Source organism: Marmota flaviventris, chromosome 11 (genome assembly GCF_047511675.1).
Source record: "Marmota flaviventris isolate mMarFla1 chromosome 11, mMarFla1.hap1, whole genome shotgun sequence".
NCBI lineage: Eukaryota > Metazoa > Chordata > Mammalia > Rodentia > Sciuridae > Marmota > Marmota flaviventris.
The window spans coordinates 105,707,655-105,721,078 of NC_092508.1; the positions used below are offsets into that span (position 1 = coordinate 105,707,655).

General features: G+C 42.6%; 1 protein-coding gene across 1 annotated transcript in view; it reads left to right on the forward strand.

The window, feature by feature from the left end:
• The window catches only part of Ccdc93 (CCC complex scaffolding subunit CCDC93), an 81,075-nt gene extending 69,128 nt beyond the window's left edge, over nt 1-11,947 (forward strand). The window contains exons 23-24 of the mRNA XM_027954023.2: nt 2,378-2,491; nt 6,965-11,947. Coding sequence (XP_027809824.1) covers nt 2,378-2,491; nt 6,965-7,018 — 168 coding nt within the window. The 3' untranslated portion in view covers nt 7,019-11,947. The remainder of the gene's footprint in view (nt 1-2,377; nt 2,492-6,964) is intronic.
• The last annotated feature ends 1,477 nt before the right edge of the window (nt 11,948-13,424 follow it).

Consider the following 13,424-nt stretch of genomic DNA (forward strand, 5'->3'; position numbering starts at 1 on the left):
GTTGAGCAGCTGCCATGAACCAAAAGATGTATCACTGACTTAACATTTAACACCAAGCATTCCTCATAACAAAACCTGCAACCAGGGTGACATCCTCATTTTACAGCTAAGGGGAACCTGTCATTCAGAAATGTTAAGTAGCCTGCCCTGATTCACAGTGAATGACAAAGCTAGGCTTTGAACCCAGGCTTTTCTGGCCTTAGTCTCATTCCCTTTCTGGCTTGCCACACTACTTTCCATAGTAGATCCTGGATAAATTCATAATTGAACTCAACTGCTATGTCTCCATCACTCAAATTGCAATTGGTCATAACCAAATTTTTTTGCCCAAGTACTGAGCCAACAGGAGAGGCCCAGGCTAGAGCTAGCTGCATACAGTGCTGAGGAAGGGACCTGACCATGAGGCTGTACTCAGCCCTGCAGGTCAAGTGTCTGGCGGCTTGGGGAAATGGGCTGCAAGGAAGAGTAGCAGTGGGAATTGCAGCCGGCTGGGCAGGTTACATCAGGTGGGCAAAGAGCCTTGGAACTCCGAAGCTGATTCAGGGTCAGGATTGAACTGGGGAAAACAAATCTGCATGTTGTCTGGGACTCCTGAACAGCATTGGGATAGGTATTGGGAACACCGCTTACATTTTACCTTTAATGTCAACAGTGGTTGTTGATGTGGAAAGAGGAGAAAGAACTGCTGTATAAAGGTCACCTGTATCTTGGGTTTAATAACTGTACATTTCTTCCAAAATCATGGTCACACATCAGTGAAGCCCAGGCAAAGCATCACTCATGATTTCATTCAAAAAGCACTGGCTGTGTACCGTAACTCTGCCCTCACTTCCTGACTGACTGGTGCTCCAAGTTTATCTTCAGAAAATGCAGCACATACCACTGCCAGTTCTGCTCCAATGCCATCAAATCCTCAGCCCTCTGACATTCCAATCTGAAGAGGTCCTGTGCCCAACCCACTACATCACCAGCCTATTTCATTTTCTTCATAGTACTGCTGGACTCCTAGAAATTTTACACTTGTCTATTAGGGTGCTTGTTTGATGTCTATAAAATGTGCAGTCTAAGAGCAGGGACTTTTCCTCATTCACCACTACATTTGGGTGTTCTGTAGGTGTTGACATTTATTGAATGAATAAGCACTTATTGAATGAATAAGCTTTTAGGTCCCTTAGAAAGGTCTCCTTAAATCAGAGTCTAGCCTGAATGTATAGGATCAAAATTTTGGAAACACTCCATAGTCTACCAGTAAGTGAACAATGATCAGGAATATTGTGTACTTTCTAAAATACAATTGTAGCATGGAAATAATTACATCAAGAGAAAAGAAGATACACAATTTTATTGTGTGTGTGTTTGTTTGTTTGTTTATTTTGGTGCTGGATACTGAACCCTGGGGGGCTTTTGCCACTGAGCCACATTCCCAGCCTTTTTTTTTCTTCCTTTGTTTTGTGTTTTGTTGTTGTTATTGTTCGGTTTCTGTTCTTGAGACAGGGTTTCACCAAGTTGCTTAGGCCCTTGCTAAATTGCTGAGGCTGGCTTCAAAGATTCTTCTGCTTCAGCCTCCTGAGTTGCTGGGATTACCCACATGCACTACCATGCCTGGCAACAGACAGTTATTTAAATCAAGGTTTCTCAACCTCACACAATAATATTCTGGGCAGGACATTTCTTAGCTGTGAGGCTGTCTGGTGATGCTTGGTAGCCTCTGGCCTCCAACCTGTGGTACCAGCAACACTCCCACCTCACAGTCATGACAATCATGACTGTTCCAGACACTGCCTAATGTCCACTGCAGACAAAACAGCCCCCAGCTGAGAATCACCATTTATTGTGAAGTAGTTTGTAGTAACAAAAAAATGAGGGGCTAGGGATGTGGCTCAAGTGGTAGCGAGCTTGCCTAGCATGCATGAGGCACTGGGTTCGATTCTCAGCACCACATAAAAACAAAATAAAGATATTGTGTCCACCTAAAACTAAAAAATAAATAAATAAATGGCTGGGGATGTGGTTCAAGTGGTAGCGCGGTCGCCTGGCATGCGCGGGATTGAACCCAGCATCCTCAGCACCACATAAAAATAAAATAAAGATATTGTGTTCACCTGAAAAAACTAAATATATATATATATATATATATATATTTAAAAAATGAAACCAGTTAGCATTCAGTGATCAGAAAATTACTGAATAAATTATAGAGACTTCATGTAATATACAAATTAATAAACTAACCTCAAAAACTACATGTAGAAGGAAAGTACTGGAAGGAAATCCATGAAAAATGTTAATAATGGTTGCCCTTCAGATATTGCCAGCAGCAGTATCTTTGTCAGAATACCTTTTCATCACCCACCATGTCCCCAAATGTTTTCAACAGATGGAAAAGAAGAAACAAGAGAACAAAATGAGAAGAGACCAGTTGAATGACCAGTACTTGGAGCTGTTAGAAAAGCAGAGGCTATACTTTAAGACTGTGAAAGAGTTCAAAGAGGTAAGAGGAGAGCTGGGCAAGACATGCTAAGGCTAAAGTGAAGTATATGTTCACCTCGGGATGAGCCTTGAAAAATCAGAGCAGGATTTTTTGTTTTCTTCTTGTCTGTGAGGGAAAATGACAAATTGGTGGTGTGTTCTAGCAGTACCTTGTGGCATTTAGGTAGGTGAAGGTTGCATTGTTCTCTGGCCAGTCTTGAGGGTCTAATTACATGTTATAAGAAACATCACATCTTTGTTTTCTTTTTCTTAAATTTAGATAGTGCATTAAACTCAAAGGTGAAATGACTCCATACATCTGCAGCAAGGTCCACCTGTAAACAGCATTATGGATTAATATATACAGTCTTTTCTCCTGCCAATCTTAGTATGGGAGGGACCTTGAGAATCCACACGGGAAGAGAGAAAACATTGGCAGGCTTGGGTTCCCATCTTCCTTTGCCACTTAGCAGCTGTGCACCTTGGCAGTGACCTGTGCCACTAGGCTGTAGTTTCCTCTCTGGCACCAATACCCAACACCAACACTTAGCTGCGTTTGTTTCTGTTTGCCTCCCTGCATTTGGGCAGGGTTGCTCTTCATTGTTCCAGAAGGACAAGTGTTTGACTTTTTCTTTCTTGTTTTTTTTTTTGTTTGTTTGTTTGTTTGTTTGTTTTTGATCCTGGGGATTGAACCAATTACAGGTCACAACTGAGCTACATCCGACATCCCATCCTTTTTGTTTTTTATTTTGAGGCAGCGTCTCACTAAGTTGTGATCCTCCTGCCTCAGCCTCTGGATCACTGGAGTTACAGGTGTGTGCCACCTCACCTGCATGTCTTCCTTTTTCTTAAGATATTTTCCAAAAAAGGAGACTGCAATTTTGTCACTTATCAGGAATCTCAGTAGCTTTATTTCCAGGGATTCCTTCACCCTTCCTAATCTGAATCCATGTGGTTTTGGTGAGTTCAGAAACTGCTAAAAATACAGAGGAGTTAAAGATATGCTGTATCCTAGCTTTTGTTTGGTCTACAAAATAAGAAATATAATCTTACATGTCAGTACTTTTATTCCAGTTTTTTTGTTGTTGTTGCTCTGTTTGTATTTTTGTGTGTGTGTGTGTGTGTGTGTTTTGTGGGGTTTAGTTTTTGGTTTTTTGTTGCTGGGGCTCAAACCCAGAGCCATGCACATACTAGAGAAGCACCCAATCACATCCTCAGCCCATTCCTGTTAATTTTTTAAGTCCTTTCTTCCTTATCCACATCTTTCCTTCTTTATACCTGTGTGTGTGTGTGTGTGTGTGTGTGTGTGTGTGTGAGAGAGAGAGAGACAAAAAACAGGGATATTTAACTTTTAGGAGCCACAGCCTCCAAGCATTTCAAACTCTCATCCTTTTAAATGTTCCCCAGTTCCTACTTTGCCTCTGGCTATACACCAGGTTGTAAATCAGACCTGGTGCCTGTTCTTAAGGCGCTTACCTTGTGGTGGAAGAGATAGATATGAAGGTAAGAAACAGAAACAAATGGAAACTCTGGTGAATAAGTAATAACAATGATAAACTTTGCCATTTGAGGGGACCAGTTAATTGCATGGTCGGACACTGTATAGGCAGCAGGATTCGGCTTTGGGAGCAGTAGGACTCAGCTGGGAAGCAGCACTTGTGTAAAGGCCCTGAGGCTCAAAGAGAGGGTGCTGTCCTGTGGTCTGAGACCCTCTGTGATTGGCAGAGTTTAGAGATGAAGTTTCAATAGGGCCAGTGAGTGAGCTGACAAGGAACAAATAGGACTCTGCTGCTCCCTCCAGAGCTATTTTCTCCTTTTTTAATCCAGATAGCTCACAAAGAGAAAAGACTCAGAATAAATTTCAAATGTTGCTTGGACACTCCAGCACTGCCCATTTAACAGTATAGAAACAAAAAACAAGTAAGTTACACAGGATAAATATAAAGCTCTCAGAATCAAAGCAAATGAAAATAAAATGGAAAAACTCATTTGTGGACTGCAGCTCCTTCCAAAACATTAAGCTTCAACATTTTTAATGTTGTACATGGCAAAAATTTTAAATTGGCAATTGAGTCAGCATTCCAAGTCTTAAACTTTCTCCCACCAGTTCTTCTGAGATAATTGTGGCCACCACAGGTGACAGTGCAGCTCACTGGCTACCCCCAGTTTCTACCCTGTGTCTTCAGAGTCACTGAAGACATAGATATGTCTGTTTTTCAGATTTTTTGATTTTCTGTTTCATTGTAGTCCCAGATAAGATCTCATTTGAAATAGGAAAGGTTTGAATAGTCAAACTTTCATCTCAGGGTTGAGTCTCCCAGAATCCTCTCTGTTACCCACTTTCCTTGCCTCTTCCCAGCTGGTTGGCCTTCTGTTCCTCTGTTCTGAATTCTGCCCACTTCTTGGTCCCCAGCACTTGTACTGGCCAATAATAATCATTCCCCAGTAAGGCACAGTGTTGTTGTCCAGAGCATGGTCCTTTGCTACCTTAGCAGTTTCCTTTATTGGATTTGGTTTACATCAAATTAATTAAGCACCTGTGAGAGCCCATGGATACTATTTAGGCACCAAGTCACATGCTCAAGGTGACACCCAGCCTCCTATAGTATGAATACCTTTCTGATTGGAGATGTTGGGTTTTCTCTAAAATCATTAACTTACCCTGTGAGGTTGATAATTACAAGTCTGCCAGGAAAATCAGGAAACAACTCATCAACTAAATCACATTATGATGTATATTTCTAAACCACAGTTTCTCACAAGGAAACTAAAATTTAAATGTTCTGCCACAGCACTGGTAAATAAAAAAACCCTATGTTTTCATGAAGCTAGCTTTGGAGACATAACCTTGAGTGAGCTGAGCTCACTGCTGGATGCTGTCTCTGGTGCACAGTGGGTTGGATATAGTCTTCAGCAGGAAAAAGAGAGGTAATGAGACATTTTCCCTTTCCATCCAGGAAGAAATACCTAAAGGGCCCTTTTGTATTTGCTTTGAAGAGACAGACAATATCATTCTGTAGTCTCCCAAAAGGCTTCAGTAGATTGCATGAAATTTAGTCAGTGCTCACATATAGCCGGTGACAGCTGGAATATCTTTATTGAAAAATTCAAACATTATCTCAGTGTGAGGTGATATACAGAATTACCCATAGTGGGGGCTCTTTACAGCAGAAGTATTTTGATGCTGCTGAGTAGTTTGGCCTCATTTAAAAGGTAAGATGAAAGTTGAAACTTATTGTTCATATTTTTATTCTGGAAACCTTTAAAATTTTACAAAAATTGAGTGTACAATACACAATATAACAGTATAACTATGTGCTTGTTCTTGTTTCATCTCTTCCCCTCTCTACTCCCCACCCCCCTCAAGAAGGTGTCAAAAATTTATTTTAAAAAGAAAAATTTTCTTAACTTTTCTAATGGAACCCAACATCATCTTATTTCTCCCTTTCCAAAAACTGTGTTCAAAAGTATCAGAGTGCCTTGCTTCTGACAGAAGAAGCCATGTTTACCTCCATTCAGCCCGGGAGCCCAGCTATTCCCCAGCTTTCCAAGTGGAAGATGAGTCTAAACCCTGTAGATAAACCAGTACTCATAAGAAAACTGAGGTCACTGAAGCTGTGCTGTGACAACATAGAAGAGCGGGGCACTTGGAGCACCTGAGCCCAGGAAAAATTGACTTTGAGGATCTTGGCTGCAGAGAGTTCAGGGATGAGAGAAAGTTTTCTCTCATAATAAATGGTTCTCCAGCAGAGGATAGCCATAGTGGCCTAACCACTGTCACACCTGGGCCCTGTGAGCTGTACACAGGGATTGTTGTGTCCCAGCCCAGGAAAGGGTGGGCTGTGTTGGACATTTGCTAGAATATGAAGTTGTCTTGAGCTGTCAGGGCCAGTAGGAATAGGCGGACAGGAAAGGCACAGTGGGGAGCTTTTGAAGATGTTCAAAGAAGAGAATGAGGTGACTTGTGCCACAGGACAAGAGGCCCAGTGTTATCCCTCTGTAAGCACAGATTTTTGTACCGCTCATTTTCAGTACTATGGAAGGAATGTCCCTTGATAAATATATCTCATCTTGTTTTCTATAAATTTAATTCTTAAAATCAAGAATACCCCTTGCCTTCATTGTTGCTAGGGTAAGAATTTATAGTGTTTTGCCTACCACATTCTCTAGGGCTTCCTTCTCAAGGCCTCTCCCACTTCTCACCATAATAGGCTTCTGTCCCTTGAAGAGTTTAGAACCTTCAAGAGGTCTTTTGGAATAATAGTGCCTAACTCTCACATCTTTAGTCTGACAGTCCAGAAACTGAGCATCAATATATCTTCATTGAAGGTCAGTAAGTCACCAGATTTCACCTTGCTGGTAGACATGTGCTAGAAGTCTTGTTTAGTTAGTCAGGTGTCTCCTGGGGGATTGGAGGGAAGGACAGACTGTGCCCCATGTGGATGGTAATATAGTCACCACCTCTCTCTGTACTCTCCCTCTGCTTCTCCTCTAGGAGGGCCGCAAGAACGAGATGCTGCTGTCCAAGATGAAAGCCAAGGCCTCCTGAACATTCCCAGCCATTTTTGTATGTCACTGATTGATTTTTAATGCCACATCTATCCACTACAAGATCATGAAATGGTTCTGAAAGCAACAGTAGAGAGATGCAGGTGTATTGATTTCAACTCCATGGATGTTTTCTTTCTCCTATCTGCTTCCATTTCATCTCTGTTGGCTGTTGTTGATGGAATCAGACAGTGTAAGCATTAGCTTGGATATGACCCATCACCTATGAAGAAATTGGGCTGTCTATGTTCTCTGTCCATTCAACTTATTTCTCTAGTAACATTGCACTTATGAAGGTACCTGTATTTGTCTGGACTCTCTGAATAAAGAAGAATTCTTTCATTCAGCAAATATTAATTGACCACTGAGAAATAAACACTGAGGGAGATTCAGCAAAGTATAAACCCAGTCTCTTTCCCCTACTGCCAGTCATCCAGCAAGTGGCCCAGGGAGCAGATATAGCTCACAGGACCCTGGATCGTGGCTCATCTGAGATTTATTTCGATAAAAGAGGCTGCTGGATGAATGATCAGCCCATGTGAGTGTTCGTCACTTGGGCCTTTCACCTGCATGGTGCCTTGTTCCTGGGTTCTCAAGATATCAGTACCAGCCAGAAGGCTTGGATGATATACTTAGCAACTGGATTGAAAGCTCAATGTTGTGGGTTTAATTCTTATGTACTTAAGATCATGTCAAAAAAATTGACAATGGGCCTCATATTGAGGATGATTCAATAAGAATTACACCTTTCCATGTCCTGATTTTCATTCGAGCCACAGGCAACACAAGAATGGGCTTTTTCATCCCCCTCGTCTTATCCTTCTACACTGTGGCCAAAGCAAGGAAACTACACTGCAGTGCTGTTGGGGTAGGCCGAGGGAAAGACCACGAGCAGGTACCACTGGGAAGGGAAGAGCAGGAGGCTGTGCAGAAAGGAAGGGAGACAGCATCTGGGCTAGATCTGAAGGCGGGGGATATGATGTTAGAATGCTGGGCAAAGATAGGAATGTGGTTTCAAATGCAGGTGCACTATGATTAAAATCTCAGAAGGGTGTGGGGAAGGGGATGAGCCAGTCTCTGCAGGAGGCTTTAAAGAACAGCTGGAGAGATGGGCTGGGAACAGACTTTGGAGGATGGTGGAGGGCAGCTGAGAGGTTGGCTTTCTTTTGGAAGTGAGCACTCTCGAAAGCTCCTGCCCTGTCTCTCAAGTCTGATGACTAGTCAGGGTCAGGAAACCTCAGTGTGAGGTTTCTATTCCTTTCTTCATGAACCTTGCACATGTACACTGTTCAGCAGGTTTGGACCATAAAACATAAAAGCTTGAACATGTCAGGCAAGTGGGGGATTCAGCACAGTCACAGAAACACTGTGCTCATTTTTAGTTCCCTAATGGATGTGATTATGCAGGTCTAAGTATACAGGCTTTTTAAAAAAAAAAAAAAAAATCTCTCTGGCTTAACACCACCATCAGTGTGTCTGTGCTGGTGCCAGCAAAGCCTTCCAGATGAGCTGGGTGAGAACAGCAGCATCTGCACTGGCACTTCTCTATGCCAGGCACTTCCTGGCTGTGTGCATCTCCACCTCCGCTGGTCCTGGAGGGGTGTTTATGTGGGGTTTTAAAAGGGCTCAGTTTAGTTGAAGCAAGTAATTGTAAAACAACAGGTGGGACTTTAAAGAAAGGAGGAGACAGCAGTTTGATTATGTTTGAAAATTGTTTCAAGTTCAGAGAAACCTTCTCAACAAGCTTGTAGGCCCCCACCTCTGCCCCTGTTTTCTGAACTTTGTGAGCAGTAGGAGATGATGTGATTATTTGTATTAGGGAGGCAGGGGCAGGTGATATTTGGAGGTAGTGGAGTTCACCTGTCTGTGTTGGTTGGAAAGTATGGTGTGATTCAAAGTAACCAATAAGCCTTAAATGGAGACCTGTATTTTATTTAAGCTGTGTTTCTCAGGAGTTTTGTTTGGTTTTAGTATAGCCAGGCATTGGTAGATGCTCTTTTTCTTTTTTTAAACCACAAGGCCTAATACAAATGATAAATTAGTCTCCATTGCTTAAACACTTTGGATTAGACACAGAAGGCAATCTGGAGACTTCTTTGTTTTCTACAGACAACCTGCATCAGGGACAGCGCCATTGTGAGTAATTAGGACATTAGCTACACGGTGCAGTCAGGCTTTCTAGGCTCAGGAAATGCCCTGAGGTCCTGATCACTTCAGAAACCACTTGGAGATGACAGCAAAGGTCCTCCCAGAGCCATGTCTTTCCCTGTGCCCAGATATACATAGAACAGTGTTGTGTTTTGCACAACCTGCAGACTTTTCCAGAATTATAAGCAAGAGTAGAAACAACCTTAAGTTACTTTTTATAAAATGCATGCTTCCAGAGAAAACAGGTTTCCCCAGGAAGTAAGCAGTTTTCCCTGCTCAGAGCAGTGAGTTTGCTCTTGGAGCTGGCTGCCCAGAGCTGGTTGTCAAGCCTCTAGGTCAGGGACTCCCCTCACTCTTACACGTTTCTCATGGAGTACATGAGGCTGGTTTAAACAAAACTCAGCTGCTACTAGCAGAATGGGACTAGATGCTCATGAGGCGATACCTGGGACATTTTGTTTTTGTCCTTGGGCTGTGTTCAGTGTCTGGGGATAACAGGTGAGCTGACACCACTAGAGGGAGGTGCAGTATGTTAGAGAACACTTGTCAAGTCACACAAGAGGGTATGTATTCTTTTAATGGAGAACACAATCAAAGTTTTTTAGCCTTAAGCTTAGAGCCTAACATTCATGTTTTAACTGGTTCTGGTTCATAGTCCCTGTTTTAAGAAAAGCTGGGCCTTGCCACCTCACCAAACTGAAGAAACACTGCCTCATGATACTGAAACCCTTGGGACCTCCTAAAAACCTTGAGCAGAGGCTGGGGAAGGCTTTCAGGAAGCCTTCTCACTACCTCGCAAGACGCTATAGCCGTGTGGTTATCATATTGACAAGCTCTGATCGTATCTATGCTGAGCCGAGTAGACCTGTCTGAAAGGGCACTTGGAACAGTCAGCTGTGACCTGAGGTCTGTGCTGCATGGATTTCTGCTGCCTCAATGTGGTCTTGTATTGCCGACTCTGCAGGTTACAGATGGTCAGTTTAAGAGGGAATTAGGCATTCTAGCAATAACTTTTAACAGTTTGAGCCTGAGTCCTTTGTGGGAAGCACAGGTAGTTGGCTTGCAGCATGCTTTGAGGAAGAACACTTTAAGGAGGTGCTCTATGACTTCCTTGTGGCCCATGTTGGCCATGAGGTAGAACATCTTAATACAGAACAGTACACTAAAGATCCCAGTGAGATGGGTGCCTTTATCTGTCTCTGTGGCTGGGCATTGCCAGGGAAGTGCCTTGCTTGATGCATCTTCAGTATCCTCCATGCAGTCGCCTGGTCTTTTATACTCAGTTTAGAGCATACTTTTTTATATCACATGAAAACAGGCTGAAATGTTACATGAAAAGTAATTGATAGAAGTCTCCTCTCTTCTCATAATAAATATATTGTGTAAGATCCTTGGGGGGATTTAGTACCTGGTCTGCATCATAGTTAACAACCCAGGGAATACTCTGATTCTTCCACATCAGCCTGTCTCAATTCCTCAGATGGACCAAGTTCATGCCCTTAAAATGGCTGTTACTCTGCTGTTTCCTCTACATAGAGCTCTGTCCCCTCCAAGATCTTGGGCTGTGGTTTTCCATGACCACCTAATACACATACAAACCCATTTAATTTTGGTCTCTGGCCCTGATCATATTCTGTCCATCCCTTGCTATCTGTCTTGATGGCACATGTTACTGTTTGAATGTCAGTTAGTCCTTTGTGAGTTCTGTTGCCCACCCTAAATTCTGGAATGTTAGGGCAATAAAAACAGGGACCTTGTCTGTCTTTCTGTGGTCTCTCTGGCATCTGGCTCAAAGACAGGAAATGCTAGGATAAATGTGCCTCTCCAAATTACAGCTTTGCATCCCTGTATTAACAAAATTTAGACTTAACCTTTCCTCTAATTTATGCTTAGTTTGAAACAGGCCAACAGTTCTCTTCATCAGCCTAGGACGATCTCTCTCTAACTGTGTTCTTCTCTAACCTGGAAAGTTGGAATGAAAAAAGGTGTCAGTTTTCAAACTTTCAGAGGGTCTTTTAGAGATACATTTTTTTCTCCCAGAATAGGCAAGGAAAAGAGAAAGGGTACACACTAATGTCATCTAAGATCGTGAGTATGTTTTTGCTCCAGAAAGTTCATGAAATCTAAAGGTCAGTTGGTAGAAAATGTCTCAGCCACATGAAAGCCAGAAATGGGATGATGCCGCCAGGTTATGGGAAGCAGCATTCAGATGCAGCATTGGCAGAAGTATGAATTATACAGCCTTCTGGAGGACTGTTGGACAATACCTGTCACAAGTGCAAATGCACAGCCTTTCAAACCAGTAGTGCTACACCTAAGAATGTTTCCTTTGACAAGGATTTTTATTAAAGCATTGTTTGTGATAGCAGAAGTTGGAAACTGTCAATCAATATATAGCAATGGTGAAATAAGTTATGGCCAGTTCCTATAGTGGGGCAGAAATTTAAAGAGCAGAGCTGCTGTATGTGTTCTGCCATGGAATGATCTTCAAGATGCATGGTTAAGTGGGGGGGAAAGGCACATGGTATACTAGTATTTGGAATGGAAAAAAAATGTGCTTATAGATTGTGCGTGTATGTGAGCACATACACTCATGTCTATGACACGTGTCTGCTTGCATATGCATATAATATCTCTGGAAAGTTATACAGCAACCTGGCAGTCTCGGTTGCCCCTGGGAAGAGGGGTGGGAATAACTTCACTGTATAACTTTTGTACCTTTTGAATTTTGTACCATGTACATGTATTATCTTTTCAAAAATAAATAGTTTTTAAATTTTAATTTGGTTTAGTTTTCAAAAAAAATAAAGGATTCTAGTTCCATAAATGTACTTTCTTAAGCAAAATAAAGCCCATGAGTCAGAAGCAGTAAAACTGTCTCTTGCTTGGGTCTTGGTGGTAATAGGCCGGTGTGGAAGGGACTGTCCTCTGATGTAATAGCTTTGAGGAGCTGAGACACTGAGGCAGGTTCGGCACTATTATGGTTTGATATGAAGAGTCCCCCCAAGACTCATGTGTTGAAGGCTTGGTTCTCAGTGCAACAATGTTCAGAGGTGGGGCTTTGGGGAAGTGGTTGGGTCCTGAGGGCACTCATTCATCAAAGTGTTAAGCCATTGATGAGTCTGTAACTGAATGGACCACTAGGAGGTGGAGCCCCCCTGGAGGAAGTAGGTTACTGGGGATTTGCCTTTGAAGGTTATATCTTGTCTCTGACCCCTTCCTCCCACCCTCAGTTCCTGGCCACCATGAGATGAGTAGCTGTGCTCTGCCACACCCTTCTGCCATGATGCTCTTCTACCTTACCACAAGCCTGGAAACAAAGGAGCCCATTATGGGCTGAAACCTATGAAACTCTGAGCCAAATTAAGTCTTTTCTCCTTTAAGTTGATTTTCACAGGTATTTTGTCACAGCAACAGAAAATTGACTAACATTCCTATCCACTGTGTGAGTGTGTTGGCCTGGCAGGGATAGAAAATGGACTGTGAAGATGATAGAACCCTAAACCCCGTTGTAGGGTTGCCTGCATGTCATGAGAATCACTGTGCAATTGTGCTTCCTGACTTTTGGGGTACAAAACATGGGGATGGTACCTCTGAGCCATGGCCTAATGGGAACGATTAACATTTTCCAGAAGCCACTCCAATCTTGAATGGAAATCTACTGTGAGTGATCCTTCCCACCCTTGTTTATTTTTTGGTGTGGGAGGGCACTGGATATTGAACCCATGAGTACTTTATCACTGACCTAAATCCCCAGCTCTTTTTGTATTTTACTTTGAAACAGCATCACCAAGTTGCTAAGGGTGGCCTTGAACTTGTGGTCCTTCTGCTTCAGCCTCCCAATTCATTGGAATTCAAGTGTGCGCCACCCCTCTTTCTTTACCAACAGAACTCTGGTTTCGTTCAGCTCCAGGAGAACGTCATAACAGCTGTTCTAAAAGGCATGAGAATCCCGTTTCTACTTTCCAAGGTTGATTTATAAATAGATGTCTAACCCAGTCATGACCAACAACGAGAAGACTGCTGAGGAGTCCCAGAAAAACTTTCCTGCTAATAACCAGCCAGAATTGTATCAGGAGAGCTTCTGCTTGCCCTTTCTGTTTATTTGTCAAGGAAATGACAAGATTTGAGCAACTTCACCATCTAGACACTGAGCTTGACCAACTGAAAAGATGGAAAGAATCAGGCTCCCTGAAGGCATGATGAGCTTCTGAGCCAACCTGGGTCCCACTTGCTTCCATGTTCTTGTTCAATGAGAA